Here is a 21,990-nt window from a genome sequence, read left to right as displayed (position 1 = left end):
AACCAGGCTCCTCCCTAGGACCTAGGGCAGCCTCTGTGCTTATCATCCTCCCTCCACCGTGGCACACCTGTTTGAGGTCCTGCTGTCACCGGAGATAGTGTTGGGCAGCTCTGCTCTTGTTCAAGGCTGCTTCTCAGGCGCTTTGCTGGGCCATGTCTGTGACCTTGAGGGTGGGAGGTGGTCATTCATGCTGTGTCTCCCTCCCTGAGAAGCCTGGTCCTGGCTCTGGCTGTGTGGGGTGAGCCTGTCCAGCAGGACGTACAGGTGGTGAGTGCTGCCAGCCCCAGTGGAGAGGAAGCTTCTGAGCTGAGACCTGGTGTCTCCCCTTCCCCCACACTGGAACTGCAAGCCCTTGGATTAATTTGAGGACCCCTAGAAGCTTAAGGGAGAGTAAGAGATGCAGGGCACCTCTTCCTGCTTATGAACACCAGTTTTTTTTTAACTAAACACCTGTACACGTCATCTGTTTAGTTTCTGCTGTTTTGCCGGGATCGAGAGATTTAAACCAGTACCCTTAGGTTTGTATGTTTTGTGGGGTGGAGGGAAGTCCTGGGAGGTGTTTACGTTTATTTTTACCCTGATGTTTCCAGAAATAGTCTGGGTTACCTGCATCCCAGTGAGGGGAGGGGTGGCCATGTGGCATCTAAGGAGGTGACACTGGGCCCCCAAGGTGCTTAGAGAGGAACCTCCAGATATGTGTTGCTGAGAAAACTCCAATGACTGCAGATGAGGTTGAGTTCTGCCTTCACGTGCCTTTACTTTTGTGCTGTATCTTGTTTGGGCTAAGATTGAGAAAAGCCTGCTTTGGCCTGTGAGTGGGAACTCTCCCTAAGTTGGAGGATGAGCGTCCAGTCTAGGCACAGCCTCAGCCTGTATCTTTTGGAGGACAGGTGGAGTCTGACACTCGAAGGCACAGCAGGCGGCCTCAGAGATGGCCTTTTCAGACAGGAAGGGCCTCAGGACAGCTTGATCCTGTTCTCAAAGTTGGAGGGTTTGCAGATATGCAGAGAGCGCAGTGTCTAGGGCTGATGGGCTCCCAGCTGGGCCCCAGTGCCAGGGTTTATCCCATTGGGCAGCACGCTGTCCCTCCCTGCTGGCGGAGGCCGTACTCTGATCGTTCCACTCTGAGGGTCTGGGCAGTACGAGTGCCCAGCCGATGGCAGGAGTGGAGGCAGCTGGGTGCCAGGATGCCTTTGCCCCATGAAGGGAAGAGGCTGTGGCTTCTGCCTGCTCAGGGTGAGGCAAAAGTGGGGGTAGTATGGTCAGAAAGTAAGCTGGGCAGCTGTGGACTGGTCTGCGTTCTCTGTGGCTGTGTCAGCTGCCAGGTGTGGGTTGGGAGTGCAGCTCTGGCTGCTGGCCGTAATATGTCTGTGGGGCCTGCCCCAGGCAGTCCTGAGAGCAAGGTGCTGTGCTCCCCAGGAGACCTCGGACAAAAGTGTGATTGAGCTGCAGCAATATGCCAAGAAGAACAAGCCAAACCTGCACATCCTGAGCAAACTACAGGAGGAGATGAAGAGGCTGGCTGAGGAGAGGGTGAGTGTGCAGGCCCGGCCAGCACCAAAGGCCCCTCCGCACCCTCATCCTCTTGCCCTCAAGGGAGGGGAGGGGCACCTAGCACAGCCACATTGGCAGCTATGGGAGGGAAGTCAGCCTCAACACTTCTAGGGTAGATGTGCTTTTCCTTGCGTTTCAGCATTCATGACATTTGCATCAGATCAATTCACTTTTTAGTTACATTATAGAACTCTCAGCCCTGGCCTGTGGTTGTGAAGGACCTGCCTTCTGGGTATTTCCACTCAGTACTCAGTTTGAAGGCAGGGACGTTATACCAGCCAGGCCTCCCATTCTCAGGGTCTTGTGGGACACAGACTGCCATCCTGGGCCTCTTCTTCTTTGGGTCCTTGTCATTTCTGTGAGGGAGGAGCATGGTTCACAGAACATTGAACCTGGGTAAGGCTTAGTCCTGATGAAGCTTCCTAAAACCACTTGCCTGAGGGTCTTCTAGGCTAGGACCTTGTGAAGCTGTGGTATTTGCCTGGAGGCCTATATAAAACCCCAGGGAGGGGGAGGTGGGGAATGAGAATCTGTTGTATGTTTGGCCTTTCTGGTCCAGGAGATGCCTCAAGTTGGGGCGGGGAGAGAGAACCTGCCCTCAAGTTGGGATGGGGAGAGAGAACCACCTACGTGATTGTCCCTGGTGGCTGTAACTTCCTTGGCCCTTCACTTCTGGGTGTGTGGTCTGCTTCCCAGGGAAGCACCAGCACACAGTTCTCTGAGATGGCATCCAGGGAGACCCAGCCAGCCCCCATCTGGTCCACTCCTCAGACCTTCCTTCTCATGTGGTATACTGCAAAGCAGTGGTGCCCTCCTACTCCAGAGGCTACCTGGCACCAGTGTGCTGAGCTTGCCCCCTCACATATCCACCCTGCCTCAGGAGCCTCTTGCCTGAAGTTGCGCTTGGCCTCATGTTCCTACTTTGTTGGCATCCCTGACCTTTGTTGTTCTTTCAGGAGGAGACACGAAAGAAACCCAAGATGTCTATTGTGGCGTCTGCCCAGCCTGGTGGCGAGCCCCTGTGCACTGTGGACGTATGAGGGAGGCAGCAGGGTCAGGCGCGGGGACTGCCAGCTCTGCTGCCAGGGAGACCTCACGCCACTCACTCTGCAGCTTCGGGCCTCCGATCTGAGTTCCTCCCCTGCGGCCAGGCATCTGCCGTCAGGGCCAGAGGGGTGGGGCTCTGGTGCAGGGGGACAGCAGGGCCACAAAGCTCTTCCTTGGGGGCCGCCCACAGGCCTGAGTGGGCGTGTTCAAGGATGGACTCTGCTTGTCCACACAGGTGGAAGCCAAGAGCTTGACAATAACTGTGGATAACCTCTGCTTATGTGGACTTGCTGCAGACTGGTTTGATGAAGGTTTTCATGTGTGTCAGTACATAACATGCACTGACAAATGTCAGATAAAATGAGAAAGTGGTGGCAAAGTTCTGTGGTACCCTGTGCCCAGGGTTCCCGCAGACCACTGCAGGGACCTGGTCAGAAGGCGCACGCTGGGACCCCCATCCCCTTCCCTGCCTCTTGTGTTTTCCCTTTTTCTCTGAAAAGGTTATAACAGGAAGGAGTATTTCAGACCTTTTTGGTTTAAAATAAACACAATTTTAGAATCAGAACTATTTTTCAGAGATTGTAGGCAAACCCTCAAGGTGATTATTTACCATCCTTGAAATGCATTGCCAGTGTATGCCTGGCTTGTTGCCCTGGTCCTGGGTTGGCGTGCGGTCCATTTTTCTGAGTAAGTCTTAATGTCCTAAAAACACGCCTTCTTAAGACACTGAGGCCCCTCACCTTCACTGGCCTCTGGCAACTTTTTACTAATGATTTTTGCACAGTCAAGTCCATCTGTCCACCCATCAATTTTTAAAGCTTTTATGAAATTTTAGCATTTGGAAAGAAACTTTTACAGTGAGAGTAGAAGGTAGATTTGGAGTCACGTAGCAGATATAAACAAGTTAATGCATTTTAGCATGGGGATTTTAAAAGAGGAAATAAGGACCCTCAGTGCAATCCATCCGTGATCACAAAGTGGCACTCTTCTCCAGACCTGGCATAAGCACATGGATGGTGGCTGTCTTCCCTGTGACAATGGCTTCACTGGATTTCAAGGGCAGTTGCCCTATGCAGCCAGACCTGGTGGCCAGCCTGTTACTTTGACCAGCAGCCTGTGTTTTCCAAGTGGCTCCTGTGGACCAGTGCAGGGATAAGTGTGTTCCTGCCCTGAACCCCAGAGGATGTGGGTGTGCTTAGGGCCCTTGGTTGTCCCCATGTGCATCGTACAGGTAGTCATCAGTTCCCTGTCACCAGGGCCTGCTCAGGGTGCTGTGTGCTCCTGGTGCACTGTCAGCTGCAGGAGCCCAGTGCTGGGTTGCATTGTCACATTCCACGGGTGTGCCTGTTCTCCATCATGTCCCCCGTGGTTGGTGTTGATGGCATTTGTTTTCAGGAAGACAATGTTGGGTCTTGTGTGCCACCCACAGTGTATCCCTCCCTTGCCACCTATGCGACTGAGGTTGGCTTCTGTGTTGACGTTTATAAACAAAACCCTTAAATCAAGTTGCTGTAATTAGACACTTGCTTCTGTTTTGCCTCCTGTCTGCAGCTGTGAATAATCATTTGACTGTGACTGTTTGCTCTCAGAACAGCCAGATGCGCCATTGTGAACCAAAGCTTCGTGCACACGTTACTAGAGGCAGCGAGCTTTGCTGCAGCCTCCCCGTGTCCTTCCTCTGTCCCTCCTATGTGGGTGTGAGTGTTGTGTGCACACAGCCACGCTGTGGCTGCAGAGGGCAGGTGGAGCCTGTACTGATGCCACCTCCATGTGGCCACTGCCTGTTGTGTACCTTCCAGGTGGTGGCTAAGCTGTGGCTTTAAGGGTGAGCCTTGATTGTCTGAATGCATAAAGCAAAACTGTCCCAAAAGGGAATGACTGGCGTTTGTTTCTTCTAACCATGTGAAGCTATGGGGCTTTGTGGACCCTCAGCTGGCCAGTATCCCCCTCTTTAGCCTGTCTCACAGGGCTGAGGCATTTGCCTGGGGACACTGCTTTTGCAACATCTGAGCAGTGTCCCAGCCTGGCCTTTGGTCATAACAGTGGCCTCCCTTCAGAGCTCAGGGCCAGATTGGGGATGGAACCTCCCCTTGGGGTGCAGGAAGAGTGGTGCAGCCTGCTGGGCTGACCTGCAGCAGATAGGCCTGGCCCCCTGCCATGTCTCCACCCCACATGCACAACTGGCTCTGAGCCATGAGCTCCCGGTTTCTTCTCTTAGGATAATAAGCATGAGATCTGGCACTGTTGGCACATTTTCTGTGACTCCCGGCCATGTGGAGGGACTGGCAGCTGGGGGGTCAGACTTAGTCTTGGCAGGGTTCTCAAGGGGCCCTGCTGGCTTCCCCCCGCCCCCCCACTCCCCCACCCGCAGTAGGGGCTAAAGTAGGGGCAGGCCCCATCTGCCAACCTTGAATGCTCATCAGTCATGCCAGTAGTTCAGCAATGGTTTATTCTGACCCTGTGCCCCAGCTAGCCCAAAAGGAACTTGGGAAGAGGAGTGTGGGGGGGGGGGGGGTGGGTAGGGGACAAGAGCGTAGGGTCCATGGGGACAGGCTGACCCTGGTTGGGGCAGCTGTGTCTCATGCTCTCAAGGTGCTTGCCTGAGCATCCTGAGGTGAGGCAAGGACTTGGGGAGCCCCTTGGCTTCTGCCCCAGTGATGAAGACTGGGCCCTGTTCTGAAAGGGCAAGTTTCTAGTGCTTCAGGGACCTAGGAAGAGGTAGAAGCCCCAGTTTCCTGCAGGGTATCATCTGGGGACCCTGGTGGGGGCTGGGCTGGAGGGTCCTGGGGCTCCAGGGCCCCTGTGCCATTGGGGTACTCCACCCTCTCAAACAGGATGAGCATCTCACAATGCGGGGTCTGCGGGAACAGGTCCACGGCCATAGCCTTGACAGGCCGGAAGGGAGTGCCCTTCACCCGATTAGATGGGGCCCTGCAGAGGCTGTGGTGAGAAAGGAGTGTCAAGATCAGCCACGTGAGTCTGGAAAGGGCTCCTGTGGAGGAGGGGGAGGTTGTGTGCAGGGCCCCAATCCACCCCAGATCCCCCCACCTCACACTCACTCGACAAAGTTGCCCATGGCTGCCCGGGGGTTGCAAGAGACATACAGGAGCCGTTTGAGGTTCTCAGCTCTTCGGACAGCCAGGATCACTTTGGAATCTGAGGAGACCCAGATGGGATGGGCATCAGGTCTGAGGCTGCACAGCTTGGTGTGCCATCCCAACATCCCTGCCCACCGTCTTCCCCTTAACAACCCCCAAATGGAGACCACTTACGCAGGCCAGCACGAGGAGGGTCCAGGATGGCAACGAGCCGCTGGGAGGCCAGTCTGCTCACCAGAGCGGGTACCAGGTCCTCGGCTCTCCCACAATGGAACTCAACATTGCTCAACTCTGGACATGGCATGACAGCCCTGTCAGGGGACCAAGGACACTCTCCCCCACAGGGCTTTGCCTGGTGTCCTGAAGTCCCTGGCCAGAGATGTATTAGGAAAGCCTGTTGTCTAGGGAGCCTGTTCACCTTCCCCCATCAGGCAGCCTCAGGCATCCTGGACATGTGTTAAGTTCACGTAATAGGAGCCCTCCTGTACTCTGCCCTCACCCCACCCACCATGGGCCCTAAGAACCACCTGGTGGGTCCCAGGTGCTGTGCTGAGGTATGCAGCAGAGGCATCTGCTGCCCACCTTTGTGGGGCGCTGGCTCTCACCATTGTCTTGGGCATTCACCCGGGCATCTTCCACAGCCTCCTGGCACAGCTCAATTCCTACAACTCTCTTCACCTTCTGAAACCAGTAAAGGACAGACTCATGGCATTCTGACCCATCCTGGGGACTTCTTAGGGAAGGGAACAGCAGGAGGCATTTGGAGAGTGGAAGAGAATCTGGCAGACTACGGTTAACCTTAGTCTTCGGGCTGGGGATCACGGAGGATCATGAGGCAGGTGACAATATGGGTAGTGTGGGGAGGGTATCCACAGGCAGGGCAGGAGGGCTCACCGGGGCCAGTGCCAGGCCAATGGTGCCAGTGCCGCAGCACACGTCTAGCACTGTGCTCCCTGTGTCCAGCTGGGCCCAGTCCTGGATGACTGTGTAGAGCACCTCGGCTGCTGGGGTGTTCACCTGGAGGGTGAGCCGGCAGTGTCAAGGATGTCAGGGGAGCCCTGCTGCCCAAGTTGGCTTCCCCTCCTGCCCACCTCCCCCACTGCCCCATGCCAAACACTTGCATTCCCTGGGCATCTTTCCTGCCTCTGTGGCCCAATTCCTGGCTCGCTCACTTTCTTCCTAGGTCTCCCGATCCTACCCCTCCCCTACGTCTAACCATCAGGGAGCCAGAAGCCTAGTCCTCAGACTGACCCTCAATCCCATGAGGGTTGCCTGGCAACCTCAGTCTCCTAGCTTTAAAAGGCAACGATGCTGATATCACCACCCCTCGATCAATTTTCATAATTGCTCTTTTCTGAGTACTAGAGCTCACACCAGAGCCCTGGCATTACTCCAGCTCCTGTTCTCACACCCCACATATGGCTCTCCAAGAGGGTTGTCAAAGAATCCAATGGCAAATGATCTTTCATCTACTTTACAATCCTTGTGGCTCCCCTGCCTGGACATTATTCCCAGGTCTCTTGCCAGGCTAATCCTTTGTCACTGCCCTAGCCCACTGTCTCCATCACATCTTGATATCATGTCAGGTCTCCCTCCATGTGTCCTCATGATCCTAAGAAATTTGGGGCTACCTGAAAGAAGGCATGAGGGGAGATCCGGAAGGTCAACCCCAGCAGGTCCTCGTGGATGCATCGGTCTCCAGCCACGTGCTCCAGGGGCAGGCCCTCCAGACTGGGAGTCTTTCTGTGGATGGTAGGGTAAGGTCCATCAGTATCACTAGCCCTTGCAGAGACCCACCCCATCCCTACCCAGGGTCCTCACCGCTGTCCCTCCTCTACAAAGTAGAGGCAGGTCACCCCAGTGGCCTTGCCTGGCCCTGCCATGAAGTGCTGTGCCAAGGAGGCCTTCAGCCCAGCCAGTTCCTCAGGGCTCAGCTTCTGGGTAAGCAGTAGAAAAGGCCTTGTAAAGTTGCATCACAACTCACTGTGGCCCAGACACCCTCCCCCAGCAGGGCCTCCTTGCCTGAGACCTGAGGGTGGAAGTAAACAATGGCCATGGCTTGGCCACGGCGGCTGGTGCGCACAGTCAGCTGCTTCCAGTGGCCTGAGTATGTCTCTGGGTTGTACGCTGAGTATGGAGTGGACCTGTGGTGGGAGCCATGAGCGGCCCTGAGTCCTCAATATCTGCCAACCAGGACTGGGCGAGCAGTCTCCCTGCTCTCCCCTCCAGCGCCACCCACCAGATCACAATCCCAGGATCCCCCAGGCAGGCCCTCTGCTCCCACCACCTCAGGACTTCTTGGGGCCCCTAGCCCAGCCATAAGCCCTCACCGGATGAACTCCTGGAAAGCCTTCACCACTTGCTTGGTGGCCCCAGGGATGTGCACGGTGTCAAAGGGGGCTGCCACAGCACATGTCCCGCCCTTGTACTTGCCAAGCCGACAGCCGACTGTGTTGTCCTCCCCATCCACCCCGACGCCAACCAGAAACTCACACTTATTACGATATTCGGTCTGCAGGGAGGGTAGAGGGAGGCAGAGAGACATGCCTGACCTTACCCTGGCCATCCAGCACTTGTGAGTGGACAGAACAGCTCATCAAGTGAGATGGTGGTGAGCAAGAGGCTCTAGTTCCCCCACAGTGCCTGGCAGTCCAGGAGATGGGGCTGACAACAAGTAACAGTCATGTGAGAAATAGGAAAAATAAATACAAAGCATGAAAAGGGATGGCAAAGATAAGTGAGAAGAGCTCCTTTAAGAACATGAGGTGAGTTTCTGGCCACACCAGCCGGGCCTGACCTGCTGGGGTGATGGCCTAACCCCCTCCAGCGGGCAGCAGGCCTTGTTGTGCTTGTGCCTCTGTGAGAGCAGCCAGGGCAGCAGGGCGCGGTTGGTGCTCCCAATTTCCCTGCAGGATGAGGTGGGGCCAAGGTTGGACTCAGCCCGCTGCCCCTGCAACCCTCCCCAGCCACTCTCCAAATACCCAGGTCTTCTGGGCCCCTCCCTTGGGATCTCAGTGTCCCCACTGGTTACACATGGGTCTCAGTGGTTAGCTACCCAAGAGACCATGCAGGCCTTAAGGATGTCTATACAGAGCACGGGATGGCTGAACAAGCATAGAGCTGAGCAAAGTTCCAGGGCCAAGAGGGTGATCACCCGCACTCACTTGGCGAGCTTCTGTAGCACCTGCTCGCACTCCAACCGCTTCCGCTCAAGCTGCTCAGCATAGGGCACGGTCCAAAATGGGGTCACTACATCTGCGATGCATGTGGCCGTGGGCTCACCCTCATCCTCACGCCGCCTCTTTCTGGCCATGGGATCAGCCTTGGGTCGGGCCAAGCGCACGCTGAGTGGACGGCCCTTCCAGAGGGCACCGTGCAGCACGCGCAGAGCCTTGTCCCGCTCAGCGGCGCTACGGAATGTCACAAAGGCGCAGGGAGGTTGCCCAAAGAGTTTGGTCTTATGAGGCTGTAGGCCAAAGCGGCCCAGAAAGCGTCGGACATCACTGAAGCTGGCGTGGCGAGGCACATTCTGCAGCTCCAACTTGAAGATCTCCGAGGTAAACAAGTCGTCCCTGATGTAGCTGTAGAGCCCAGGCTGAGGTACAGACTCTGCAGCCACCCCAGCCCCACCTTCCTCCTCCTCCTCTTCCTCCTGAGGGGCTAGGGCTTCAGGGCTGCCCTGGGCACTGTTGCTGTCCTGGCTGCAGCCCTCCATGGGCACAGGGCCCTGTGTGGAGACAGGCAGGGGCTGGGCTGCGGGCTGCACCCTAGAACCTGAACGCCCCAGTTCGCTAGCCCCACATCCAGACCTCCATTAGTGGACCCTATGCCCAGCCTCACCCCCCATTCCCTTCCCTCCTCTCCCAACTCACCTCCGATCCCACTTTTCTCCCAGGGGTTTCCCCCTCCGCCCCCATCTCCATCCCTTCCCACCCGGTCTCCCATCAGAATCTCCCTTCACTTTACTTCACTGTCGAGTTTATCACTCATCGTCCGCTGCCCGGACTGGGGGCTCCACGAGGGCTGCCTCCGCCACCTCGTCCTGGTCCTGGCAAAGGGAGGCAGGCGCTCAGAGGGCGGGTGCGACGCCGCGAGGTCTATCCCCGGCTCCACCCCGGACAAGGCGGGACTCGAACCCTCCGTGCTCAGGTTCGGGCCTCGGGCATGGGGTGTGCCGCCTGCCCGCCAGGGGCCTGCGCCGGCCGCTCACCTAGCCGGCCGCTCTCCCGCCGCCAGCGCGTGCAGCCGAGGCCGCGCGTCTCTATCATCCTGGCTTCCGGTGACATCATCACCACGCGTCACCTCCTACCCCCAGCCCTTTTCTCGTGCTCGAGGGGCACGCGCTGCGGTGGGGCGGAAGCGCGCGCGGGGGCCGCCGGGCGTTTTGGCGGGAAGCGCGGGGTGGGCTGGACAATGAGATGTCCGCCGTGTGAGCCAATAAAGCTGCACTGGTTTTGAATCGCGTCGCGTTTCCCGCCGCCGGGGTCAGGGGTCGGGGTTCGGGTCGCGGGGCGGAGGGAAGAGCGGGAGGGCGGGAGGCGCCGGCGCCAGACGCGGAGGAAAGGAGCCACGACTAGCCGCCGAGAGGCCGCGGAGCCAGCGACGACCGAGCCAGCCGAGCCGCCGCCGCCGCGTCCCCATGGCGGCCGCCAAGGTGCGGCCGGGCTCGGGTGGGGACTGGGCGGGGGCCGGGAGGCCGAGGCCGCTATCGGCGGCCACGTGGGCGGCCCGCGCCGCCGTTGCCAACCCCCGCTGGCCTGTGGGCTCGGCTCCTGTGGGGCCTCGGTGGCGCGGGGTCGGAACTTTGGGGAGCGCGGCCTGGGGGCTGGAGGCCTTCGGAGCCAGGTCGCACGATGGCTCCGCGGGCTCGGGGGCTGCCTGGCGCCCGCGTGACCTTGGGGCGGTCCCAAGTGGGGCCGGGAAGCTCCATCCAGGCGTGGGGCGGCCCGCCGCCCCGACTCCTCGGTCTCGAGTTTACTTCGCCGCTCGCCTGAGAAGTGGGGCGGGTGGCGGGTTTCCCCTGGCTCGGCCCACTTGCAGGCTTCCCACCAAAACCGTGCGTCCCTTCCTCCCGTCGCCTACGCAGTACTTCATTCATTCTGTTCTCACGTCTTGAGCCGCCACAGGCCTCTGTGGCAGAAACTCACGTTTCAGCGGGGTGGACGGGTCCTGGTCGAACCGACCCAGAGTCGGGGTGGCTTTGTTGTCCGAGGGCATCTGCTCGGGTGAGCTGACCCTGGTGGAGCCGCAGTGCTTATCCAACCAAGGAAAGCAATGAAAGCTTATATATTTTCTTTTTTGGCTCGAGTCTGGTAGGGAGGTCTCCCAGCTTACGGATTTATAGATCATCAAGCCACGTGTTCTGTGAGACTTGAACCTCAAATATGATTCTTTGTGCCCTGTAGTTTAATAAATTGCATCAGAATCTTAGGGTTCATTGTACGATTTCTGTTGACACATCAACTTTCTGATTTAAGATCAAATTGCTGATAGAACTGTGAATTGCGTGTAAGCACTAGCCATCCTGTAGCAACCTTTTTCCTTTCTATTAAGCAAGAGCACAGATTTTTCTCAACCAGTAAAAACCCAAATGGTTGCTTTTTGATTAAAGGGTGACAACTCCACTTGAGACCCTCTTCTGTCATTGCATCTTTTAATCATTTGCCCTTGTGATTATCCACATTTTACAGATGAGGAAACTGAGGTTCAAGTGATGAGGCAGTTTCTCATCTGCCAGTAGGTGGCTCAATTTAGGAACCCCAGTATGTGCACAGATGTGATTGATGCATCTGGGGAGGGTGCTGAAATTCAGCATCTTATTGCACTCTGTGCATGCAAACCCTTATATGAAAGACTGTGGGCTTAATCTCTTGTTTGGGGATGAGGCCGTTCACTAGGAGGGGTGCCCACTGCTGAGCTCTGGGTGAGGGGCACGCTCTGGCACCAGCAGAGTCACCTCTCTGCACCTCACTCCACAGGACACCCATGAGGACCATGACACTTCCACTGAGAATGCAGATGAGTCCAACCATGACCCCCAGTTTGAGCCTATAGTGTCTCTTCCTGAGCAAGAAATTAAAACGCTGGAAGAAGATGAAGAAGAGCTTTTTAAAATGTAAGTAAGCTCATGTTGCTCCAGAAACATGTATCTTTTTTTTTTTTTTTTTTTTTGTGTTTGTTTTTTGAGAGACAGAGTGTGAGCAGGGGAGGGGCAGAGAGAGAGGCAGACAGAATTTGAAGCAGGTTCCAGGCTCAGAGGTGTCAGCACAGAGCCCGACGCAGGGTTCGAACCCATGAACCATGAGATCATGACCTGAGTCAAAGTTGGAGGCTTAACCAACTGAGCCACCCAGGCATCCTGAGAAACACGTATCTTTTAATGTAAGATTGAAGTTACAGTTTTTACAGGTGTCAAGGTCTTGGCCTGACCTTAAATTGGACTGGGGCTGAAGAAAGGGCTTGGAATTGTGTGATGACTAATCCTACGTGGAAAATCAGGGCCGCTGTTAGAATCTACTCTTTGGATAACTCTTCACTGGGTGCCCCTGTTTCCCAGCGGCCAGTGCTGTGGAGAGCACAGGTGCTCCCTGGTGTCCTGTCCCTGCTGCTCTGCCCACCAAGGTGCATCTCCACAGCCTCCTGTTCATGTCACCTTACAGGCTTGCTACCTCCCAAAACTCCCATGGCCCCCTTCTTCTGGTTGAATAGGGAGTCTCTACCATTATTAATATTATTTTTCTTTTGCACGCCAGACTTTGGCATCCTGAAGTTTGTGAACTCCCAATTCAGCGTTTTTAATGCACAAAATAATGCCTGGAATTACAAATGAAAATGGATGTGTTATGCTTATCGAGATTACTTTCTAAATACTATCCTGCATGTGTTTGACACCTTCAGTGTGAGGCTATGACGGCATGTGTCGTTTTTAAGTATTACTGGCACCAGCCATGTGTTGAGATGTCTGCGACAAAATCCACACTGCTGAGACTGACCTGTTGTCTGTACTCAGAATCACAGGAAACGTTAGACTCAGTCACAAGTTAATGGAAACAGGCTGGAGCGTTTTTCCTGTCCAAGTGGAGTTCCCCCACCTTCTTCAGATTCTAACTAAGAAGCCAGATGAGGATTTGAGTGCTTTGCTGTGAGTGGGGGGCAGGAACAGTGATCCCTCCCTCTGAGGAAGGCAGACTGGGGAGACCAGCCCTTTCCCACCACCCCCAAAGGCCTGGGGAAGGAGAGTCATATACATCCTCTTGGTCTCAGAGTGGTAGGTGAGTCCCTGAAGATACTGGTTTTCCACGTCTCTGGTTTGCCCGGAAATGGTGCTGCAGCCAGGGGCTGGCTCCTCCCAGCAGCTGGTGCTGCTGTTCTTACCCTCTTCAGCCCTCACAGGGCCGAGAACTGCTTTCAGTGTCCTGGACACAGGCCTTTCCTGAGGGAAGTGAGGCCAGCAGGTCAGGCCTTTGCGTCTGGGCCCTTGGGCTCCAGGTGAAAGCTTTGGGGGCATCCTTGTGAAGGCACTGTCTCCCGTAACGGAATTGAGTTTGGGAGAGAGAGCAGAGTGTGGTGCAGGAAATGGACCAGCAAGGCTGGGGTCCTGTGGGTAAGGCAATGGAGGACATCAGCCTGAAGTCCTAAAGGCAGGACTGCTGGGCTCACCATGGGAGCCCATCTGGGTGGGAGCCTTGGCTGGGCCCAGTGTGAGGTGCTACTCAGAGCAAAAAGGCAAGACTTTGGGCCAGAGCCTCGTGGCCTGAACAGAGAGGTCTGCAGAGGTCTCTCTGGGTTGGGGGGCCTGGGAAACACAGGGTGCATCTCACAGCAGAGGGAAGGGCTGGCCCTGTGGAGGGCAGGGGTCCTCAACCTCCATCTGCTTCCTTGCTACCCTCTGCAGCCCTATGGGACACCAGGGGCTCCCCTGCACTACGGTCACAGGCAAGCCCAGCATATTCAGGAGGTGTCTTTGTTGAGAAGTTGTGTCTTTCTGTTGGAAAGTTTTGTGGTTGTTGTACTCGCTTCGGCAGCACATATACTAAAATTGGAAAGTTCTGTGGTTGTAGAAATCCCTTTTCTTTTTCACTTCATTATTCCAAGTAAATACTAGGAATGTTGTTTTGCTTTTTTGGTAATTTTTTGACTTAATCGTCCTAGAAGTACAAAGAAAGGAGGGGGCGTCCGTGGAGACGCCAGGTACAGGAAATAAGTGTTGTTTGCCAGCAAACGTTTGACTGTTTATTCTGTCTTCACACACATTTAAGCTCTCTTGTAATGGCTTTTCTTGAAGGCGGGCAAAGCTATTCCGATTTGCTTCAGAGAACGATCTCCCAGAATGGAAGGAACGAGGCACAGGTGATGTCAAGCTTCTGAAGCATAAGGAGAAAGGGACCATCCGCCTCCTCATGAGGAGGGACAAGACCCTGAAGATATGCGCCAACCACTACAGTAGGTGGCCTCTTGGGAGTGTGTTTTCACTCTAAGTTCCAGCGCTGCACATGAGGATACCTTTCAGATCTTTGGGCAGGTTGCTTTCAGTGCTGGGCTAGGAATCTGGGAGTGCATTATGACATAGAGTGCATATTTGCAGTGTGTTTTGAACTTAAAATAGGAAATGAAGTTTTCCAGCATGCTCTGTACTCAGAGCAGACCTGCAGAGAAGCTTATAGCACACAAGATGTGGAGCCCAAGCAGAAAGGACATGATGGGGTGGAAGCAGAGCCCCAGTGTGGGCTTAGGTCCGTGGAGCACCTGCCCAAGGATTGGGCAGTGCTGTGAGGATGTGTGCTCCCATTTGTATTTTGATGTGCCCAGTAGGCAGCCTTCCCACTCTTTGGTGTGTTCTGTCCCTGCCGGGTGTTCCCTGGTGAGAACACAGAGGGGAAGGGGTGCAGAGAGAAGGTGGCTGCCTCATCTTTAGGTGTCTGTGAGACCAAACAGGTAGTGGGTGGTGACAGGTTGAGGCCCTTGAACAGGTGTGATGCATTAACCCTGGGCTCAACATGGTTGGGGGATGGGAGGGTCTGGGGAAAGCCATACCAGGCCTGGCCTGTGAAGGGGTGACAGTAAGTCCCCGCCATATCAGTCTTTTGGCTGCTAGGTTGTTCTGCAGTGCTATGTGTGTTTGGAAGTAGATGTGTCTTGGGCTCCATTCCTGATCCGGTGCTGTGTCTGTGTTACTGGGTAGAATGCATGTCTGGCAAGGGAGGGCCCCTCTTCTGGACACCTGGGGTGACCTGGCAGGAACCTGAGCAGAGCAGCTCTTGAGGGTGATGTGGAAAGATGGGCGGGTTTGCAGAAGTCCTGAGAGGTGGCAGGGAGGGGCTTTCTTGCCTTCCTTAGGGGCCATTCTGGTAGTCCTCTTGTGTCTCTCCCTCTTCCCCCACCTGTCTGCTCTGGCCCCTGGCCTCCACTCCAATTTGAATCGCTCCCCAGGGGACTTCCTGACACCCTATGCTTCTTCAGGAGCCTTGTCAGATCACTGGGTTGTTTCTGAGTTGCAGGTGTGTTCTGGGACCCCTACATACCATAGACCCTTAATGTGCCAGGTGGGTGGTGGCAGCAGGAGGCCATGGCATCTCTGTGCTCTGTAGAGGTCAAGGGCTCGCCAGGTGTCTGCATGGGGATGGTGTGACTGTTCCCGGTTCAGGTGGTCAGTATATGCTCAGGTCCCTGGAGACCTCTGCCAGGGGCACAGGGGTGCACAAGTGTGCTCTTGTTCTTTGCGCAGTCAGTTTCTCCTTTTGGGTCTGTGCAGAGCCTGAGGACATGGGTGTATCTGCTTATTCCAGATTCCTACTTATTCCATGGTGTATGTGCATGTCACTAGGGCCCATGGTATCTACTTGTGGTGGCCTTGTCTCCTAGGGACCCTGGCAAGTGCAAAGCTGACTCCATGTCCTCCTGGATGATTACCCCACTTATGGCTTCTGTCCCCCACTTCCCAATGGGCCAGCTACCTGATGGTGTGGTTGAGCAAGGACATAGCTACATGATGGGTGCTCCACAGGAAGGGCTGGGCATGAGTGGCTCTCTTGGCGTTGGAGCCCTTGTTCCAGTGGGATTGGAGATCCTTTCTGAGGTGTTCTTCTCGTCAGGGAGCAGGTCACCCTGTTCCCAGATTTAGGACAGTCCTCTGGGTTTTTTTTGTTTTTTTTCTGTTTTTTTTTTTTCAATGTTTGTTTATTTTTGAGAGAGAGAAAGAGACAGTGCGCGAGCAGGGCAGAGAGAGAGGGATACACAGAATCAGAAGCAGGCTCCAGGCTCTGAGCTGTCAGCACATAGCCCGATGTGGGACTCGAACTCACAAGCCTCGAGCTGTGAGATCATGACCTGAGCCAAACTGGGCCACTTAACTGACTGAGCCACCCAGACATTCCAGGACAGTCCTGGTTTTAAGTGAACATGGGACATTTTCAAAGAGGTTTGAGTAAGATCCTGTATCCCACAGGAGTTTGTCTAGGCCTGGTTGGTGGACCCCAAGGCGGGACCTCCTGTTGGCGGGGTAGTCTCGCAGCAGTTGTCAGGATCCTCACATGGCTCTTCTTCCCCAGTCACGCCAATGATGGAGCTGAAGCCGAACGCAGGCAGCGACCGTGCCTGGGTCTGGAACACCCACGCCGACTTTGCCGATGAGTGCCCCAAGCCAGAGCTGCTGGCCATCCGCTTCCTAAATGCTGAAAGTAAGCAGAAGAGCCACCAGGCCCTTGGGTACTGCTTTTCAGGAAGAACTGATAGTGCCTGTGAAAAGCTTGTGGGAGGGACCAGTCTCACTGTGCTGTCTGGTGCTCTCTCAGGGGCAGGAATGTGAGTGCTGCAGTCGACCTGTGTACCCTTGAGGCTTCATGTGGGCTCTGATGAGAGCAGTGCCTTTTCCCTCTTAACCTCAAAGGGAGCTGGGCATCCAGTCTACCCAGGGCAGGCATGTCCCCTCGCAGCCACCTGACTGCCAGCAGGTGCTGGGATCCCAGGCCCATGGTGACCTCTCCCCAGCTTGGATGTCTTTTCCAGCCCTGATTGTCACAAGTGCCCAGTGGGCCTCATCTAGTAGCTACTCTGACATGAGTGGAGAGCAGAGTGTCTGGCCAGGAGGCTCCTGACCCCTTGGTTTTACACGGCCACCAGTGCTGTGTACCATTCTGCCCAAATTGTCACAGAGTCAGGTGGAGGGAGGTGGGCCAACCTAGCTACCAGTCCCTGGAGGGACTTGAGAAACAGTCACTGCTTGGTCCAGGCAAGAGTGAGCCCAGGGCTGTGTCCTTAAGTCACCCATGGGACGAGCCCTTTGTGAATCTTGGCTCTTCAGACCTTTTAGGGCTCTTAGGAGGTCTCTTCTCTTCTTTCTGCAGATGCACAGAAATTTAAAACAAAGTTTGAAGAATGCAGGAAAGAGATTGAAGAGAGAGAAAAGAAAGGTGACGTGGAGTTGGGGGTGGGGACTGCCTCGCAGACTCACTCTGCACCTGGCTGCAGCCCCAGGCGGGTGCTTTTTCCGTCTGCCAGAGTAACATCCCAGGGTGCTGTGACCACCTTGACCTATCAAGGGTGATGCAGTTGTCTGGGGACACGGTGCTTCTGGGGAGTGAGGTAGCCATAGAGGCCCCAAGCATGTGCTCACTGGCCTGGCCTCACAGCACCCAGGCTGGCCGTCAAGTAAAATGACGTCTGGCTAGAGCCCACCAGAGGCCAAAGGGGCTTCAAGAGGTCCTCACAGTCACTTGCTTACTTGGAGCCCGATATAACTGAGCTGCCTGACCATGGTCCTAGGTGTGAGCTCTTAATTTGGGTGACCCTGGAGGCTGCCTTGGCTGGCACATGGTGAAGTGGCCTGCCCTGTGGCCTTCGCCCAGGGTCACAGGAGGTGGGTGGGCTGGGAAGAGTGGTGCTTCTCTGTTTTCTTACTGTGTCCCCCTATGTCTTAGCAGGGTCGGGCAAAAACGACAATGCTGAGAAGGTGGCCGAGAAGCTAGAAGCTCTCTCGGTGAAGGAGGAGAGCAAGGAGTCGGAAGACGCCGAGACCAAGGATAGAGCGGAGGAGGAGCAATAAGCCGCCTTCCCTTGTTTTCTCTTCCTTCCATTCTTTTCCTCTTTTTTCTTTTTTAAAATTTTGCCCTGCCCCTTCTTTTCAGTTTGTTTTTATTCTGTTTTGTTTTTACAAGGGACTTTATATAAAGAACTGAATTCCAACATTCAGGTGGTTTTTTTCTAAGTTTTTGCCCTATTGAAGATGACTTCAGAAAATCCATTCCCCAGTCATGAAAATGTACTGTGCTAACTTTCTTTTCCATAGTGGAAACACTTATTTATAGTCATCAAAAATAGTGAATAAACAACACATTTGAAACCTGCGCAGAGGCAGGACCATGTGTGCGCCGGCCCTGTCCTGGGAGCAGTGTGGGTTCCTCCTGGCTCCAGGATGTTGGAGCAGCGCTGCGGGTCTCACTCATCACCTCTGGCTCTGCTGTGGGCTCAGGGCAGCTGTTGGTCCCTGGGGCCATGATGCAGCCGAGGTGGGGCAGGTGTGCTGGGGGGGGGGGGGGGGGACTCATGCGGTTCTGCCCTGTGGCAAGGAATAGGCTTTTTTGTTGTTTTTTTGCCTCTGAGGTAGGGAAAGGAAGACTGCCAGAGTACCCTGGCTTTTGGTGCAAGACGGCCAAGTGTGTTTCCAGGCTTTGGTTGAGGCCGTGTTTGGTTGGCCCTCTGCCCTGGTGGAGGGAAGGGCCAGTCCCATAGCACACATGTCCAGTCTGGTGCACTGTGTTGGTGGGACTCGGCCCCACAGCCCTTGTTGGACAGCTCACTGCCATGCTTGGAGAGAACTGTCTTACCCGCTCACTCAATGGTGTCTCCATCTGGGTGCAATTTTGGACATCTGCAGTAGCTTTAAATAAAGGGACGTTTTCAAGAATGCAAATGGGTTAGTGCCATTTAGGGGTTTGTCTTATAAAACAAATGGTCTCTAAACATTATCTTAAATGGGGGAAAGGCTTTTCAGTGCACCAGCAGGCTTTTCAAAAGCATATGTGGTAAAGGGTCCCAGGAGACCGCCTGGGTTATGAAGTGTGGCCATACTGCCCTCCAGTGGGGGAGGAGCAAGTTAGGACTGGGGTCTGGAGTGGATGCACTCTCACTCGGCTATTGGTCATTAACACCTGCTAGAGGTGCTTTACGTTGTGGCCAGTCTTTTAGCCGTGTCCTGTTCTGTCCAACTTCCCAATGTGTCCTGTGACTTGTGTCTGATTCCAAACCTTGGATCCTTGTTCCCTCTGGGGGATGCACCTCCAAAGGAAGCTGCTCTTTTTTTGAAAGCCAAACAAAACTTTGCTGGTCAGCATTGTGTTCTGGCAGCCTTGGGCCTCTAGAGGTACAGGTCTGGATGCTCTTGAAGTTGGTGTTGGCACAGAGGTCCTTCCCGCCAAGGAAGGACATTGAAGCTTGTGAAATGCACTTTGCCTATCTTGAATTGGAATTTTGGTGTTGTAAAGGACAGGTGTTGCTTCTGTATGGGCCTCTGTTGGATGCACTGATGTGTGTAAGTCTGCCCAGGGCTTGATCCTTCAGGGAAGGGCAGTCAGACATCCCTTTCAGCACAGAATGGTTGTTTAATAGTCTTTGCTTTGGGCTCCAAAACAAGATAAATCCCACTTGATGTAAAACCACAGGCTGACTTCTTTCCTCTTGGGTGATGAATTGTGTCTCCAAGGGGTTAAAACCCTGACAGCGGGGTAGGCCCCTCAGAATGGCTGGGGAACAGAGCTGTGCTGTGACCAGGCTACATTAATGGGGTGCATTTAAAGGTGTGGCTTGCTAAAAAATAAAATAAAAAATAAAGGTGTGGCTTGCTGACAATGCAGAATGTGCTGCAGAAAGGGAGACATGCAGTCCTGACAGTGGGTCTCACCAGTGAGCAGGGATGTCAGCAGGGGTGTGTTGGGGGGTAGGGGGGGCTCTGCCTTGCTCCCCAGCCAGTGTTTTTTCAGCTGGGTTCCTCCCTGTGGCAAAAAGGCAATGGTAAAGTCAGAATTGAGATGCTGACAATATTGGGGATGGAGTAAGAAGTGAGATGATGTACCTTTCTGTTCCAGGTCAGTCCACTGGGCTGCAAATTGGGCAAGCTTTCTGCTGTGGTTTCCTTCTCTTGGGCATCTTAGCTCCTTAGGAGAGGACTCCTGGGCCGGAGGCCTCACTGGTTCTCCCCCCAGCACTCCTCTCCCCCACCAGGACCCCCCTCTGCCCAGGCAAGTCTGCAGGGATGTCACCAAGGAGGTAACAAGCACCCCTTCTTTCCATGACCAGTGCTTGGCACTCAGAGCTCTCAGCCATCCTGGTACCCCTACACAGACCTGGAGTCAGACCTGGGCAAGAGCCACCAGTTGGGAGCGTGTTGGGAGGAATGCCTCCCCAAGGGTGGGCCTGCATCCAGAGGCTTCCGGGGGCCTGGGATCCCAGTGCTGGGGTTGCAGAAGGGCAGGAACAAAGGCGAAGCTGTGGGTGGGGCATGTATTGGCTGGAGTCTTTGTATGTGAGGACCCTGGATCTTCTATCTGGTGACCTGAGGCCACTAGAGTGCTGAGGCAGAGGTAAGGACGTGTCCGCTCAAGCATCCGTGCTGCCTTAACCCACTTAGTGCTAGGGTATCCCTCAACCCCATGCTGGGCCCCCTGGAGTGGGCTCCCCACTGGGCAGAGGTTACAACTGGGATGTTATGGGAAGAAAAGCCCGTTACCATTTTTACTGTCAGGCAGCAGCATTAATGCTCCAGTTCCGGCCCCCAGCCTGGCATCTTTTCTAATGGCTCACAGCCAGCAGCTTGCAGAGCTGTTGCTGGGGCCTTCATAAGGCTCTCACACAGACAGGGAGGGCACAGGGTGAAGAAGCCCCAGGGCCTGTGGTAGCATGGCCTGAAGAGGTGGCCCCTGGGCAGCAAGGGATTCTGGCCAAAATGTGGAAGTCAGGCTGAGGAGGGTGGGGACCATTCCCTCCCTGCCAACCCCCCCGCCTTGTATTCCCACCTGGGGAGGCGGCTGGTGGGTCTTGGTTTTTGGGCAGAGGGCTCTGGGAGTGTGTAGGAGGGAACAGACTGGCTGGTCCTCACTGTGGAGGCTTCAGAACTTGCCCCAGGTCCCAACCTCCCAGAGGTTCTGCACTGCTGCCAGGCTGCTCAGCCCACTCCAGCCATACCGCAGCTAGGCACTGCAAAGCTTGCAGGTCCACCTTAAGCGGCAGCGGCACTGGCGGGTGGGATTTCCTGCAGGAGGTGGGCCTGCCCACAGGCCTATCCCAGGCAGGGGCAGGGTGCCCCGCGCTTCCCGAGGGGCACTCCACCCTGCTTTGGGGAGGCTGAGGGGCTCATCCGGCCCTAGCTCTCCCACATGCACACATTCCCAAGCATGCAGCTTGGGCCAGGATCCTGAGGCACCAGCGCCCCCTGCCCTCCTTACCCTGCCCACTAGCAGGACAGTTCAGTCGAGTGGCCCGAGGGCTGTGGGATGGACAGGAGATAAACAATGAAGGTGCCCATACAGTGTCACAAATATTCCACCCCCTTGAATGCTAGGGGGGCTCCAGGTGAGAGGGGTCTGGCCCTATCCGGGAATAGCAGGGACATCAACCTGATCCCAGGGACAGGCTCCAAGGTGTTTAGGGAAAAGTCTGTGCAAATAGAGGCACAGGAGGCGACCTACAGGCCACAGCGCCAGGGCCTGCGGAGTGGGAACAGGGGCCCTGGCGTTTGCCGCGGTGTCCACCCGGCGGGCAGGGACTGCAGGTGTGCGACGGCTGGGTGGCTTCACAGAGCCGCGGGCACACGCCTGGCTGGGGCACCAAGGCGAGGAACGGCGCCGCCAGGCCCAGGTCCCGAACGCCACGCAGGACGCCAGCACAGTCGGGGCCGATGGAGCTCGGTGGCTCCCTAGTCTGGGCGGTTCCAGCACGCAGCGCCCCGGGAGGAGGGCGTGGGGCGGGGCGGGGGCCGGGTGCGTCTGCCTTGGGTCCGAGCTCCGCCCCGCCCCGGCCCCGCCTCTGGCCCCGCCCCAGTCCCGCGGCCCCCCTTCCTCCCCGCCCGGTCCACCTTAAGGGGCGCGCTGACATCAGCGCGCCGCCGCCGCCGCTACCCGTGGGGTGGGATTTCCTCCGCCGCCGCCGCCGCCGCCGCCGCCGCCGCCGCCGCCGCCGCCGCCGCCGCCGCCGCCGCCGCCGCCGCCGCCGCCGCCGCCGCGGGTCCTGCGCCGCGTCCAGCCCGCCCCGCCCGACCCCGGCCCGACCCCGGCCCGACCCCGGCCGGCCCCGCCCGCCCGGC

General features: G+C 56.0%; 3 protein-coding genes and 1 non-coding gene across 13 annotated transcripts in view; 3 read left to right on the top strand and 1 right to left on the bottom strand.

Annotated features, from left to right (window-relative positions):
- DGCR8 (DGCR8 microprocessor complex subunit) overlaps window positions 1-4,121 on the top strand; it is a 36,823-nt gene extending 32,702 nt beyond the window's left edge. For all 4 annotated transcript variants that reach the window (XM_042910119.1, XM_042910116.1, XM_042910118.1 and 1 more), the window contains 2 exons: window positions 1,420-1,533; window positions 2,511-4,121. In XM_042910119.1, the coding sequence (XP_042766053.1) occupies window positions 1,420-1,533; window positions 2,511-2,594 (198 nt within the window). In that variant the 3' untranslated portion in view covers window positions 2,595-4,121. The remainder of the gene's footprint in view (window positions 1-1,419; window positions 1,534-2,510) is intronic.
- Window positions 4,122-5,041: 920 nt separating this feature from the next.
- On the bottom strand, window positions 5,042-10,031 carry TRMT2A (tRNA methyltransferase 2 homolog A). Of its 6 annotated transcripts, none has more exons than XM_042910808.1 (13): window positions 9,910-10,031; window positions 9,666-9,747; window positions 8,864-9,426; window positions 8,497-8,605; window positions 8,030-8,211; window positions 7,729-7,843; window positions 7,521-7,633; window positions 7,331-7,442; window positions 6,594-6,716; window positions 6,305-6,380; window positions 5,874-6,068; window positions 5,661-5,757; window positions 5,042-5,541 (listed from the first exon to the last, which is right to left on the bottom strand). In XM_042910808.1, exons 2-13 carry the CDS (start codon window positions 9,687-9,689, stop codon window positions 5,310-5,312), a joined length of 1,941 nt encoding a protein of 646 aa, XP_042766742.1. In that variant the 5' UTR covers window positions 9,690-9,747; window positions 9,910-10,031; the 3' UTR covers window positions 5,042-5,309. The 6 variants fall into 6 exon arrangements, with proteins under 6 accessions (XP_042766742.1, XP_042766739.1, XP_042766743.1 ...); XM_042910805.1 differs by having other exon boundaries at window positions 7,521-7,636; window positions 9,910-10,030; XM_042910809.1 differs by having other exon boundaries at window positions 5,874-6,059; window positions 7,521-7,636; window positions 9,910-10,030.
- A 154-nt stretch (window positions 10,032-10,185) lies between these two features.
- Window positions 10,186-18,040, top strand: RANBP1 (RAN binding protein 1). 2 transcript variants are annotated; one of them, XM_042910811.1, is made up of 6 exons: window positions 10,186-10,353; window positions 11,678-11,814; window positions 13,984-14,141; window positions 16,247-16,375; window positions 17,042-17,107; window positions 17,615-18,040. In XM_042910811.1, the coding sequence occupies exons 1-6, from the start codon at window positions 10,339-10,341 to the stop codon at window positions 17,737-17,739; spliced, it is 630 nt and encodes a 209-aa protein (XP_042766745.1). In that variant the 5' UTR covers window positions 10,186-10,338; the 3' UTR covers window positions 17,740-18,040. The 2 variants fall into 2 exon arrangements, with proteins under 2 accessions (XP_042766745.1, XP_042766747.1); XM_042910813.1 differs by having other exon boundaries at window positions 10,187-10,353; window positions 17,618-18,040.
- On the top strand, window positions 17,139-17,264 carry LOC122204313. Its single transcript, XR_006195609.1, has one exon. It is a non-coding gene; the product is annotated as a small nucleolar RNA SNORA77 (small nucleolar RNA).
- Window positions 18,041-21,990: the final 3,950 nt, after the last annotated feature.

The sequence above is a fragment of the Panthera leo genome, chromosome D3 (assembly GCF_018350215.1).
Source record: "Panthera leo isolate Ple1 chromosome D3, P.leo_Ple1_pat1.1, whole genome shotgun sequence".
Classification (NCBI taxonomy): domain Eukaryota; kingdom Metazoa; phylum Chordata; class Mammalia; order Carnivora; family Felidae; genus Panthera; species Panthera leo.
The sequence above is the reverse complement of the archived record's forward strand: the minus strand, read 5'-3'. Positions and strand labels throughout refer to the sequence as shown.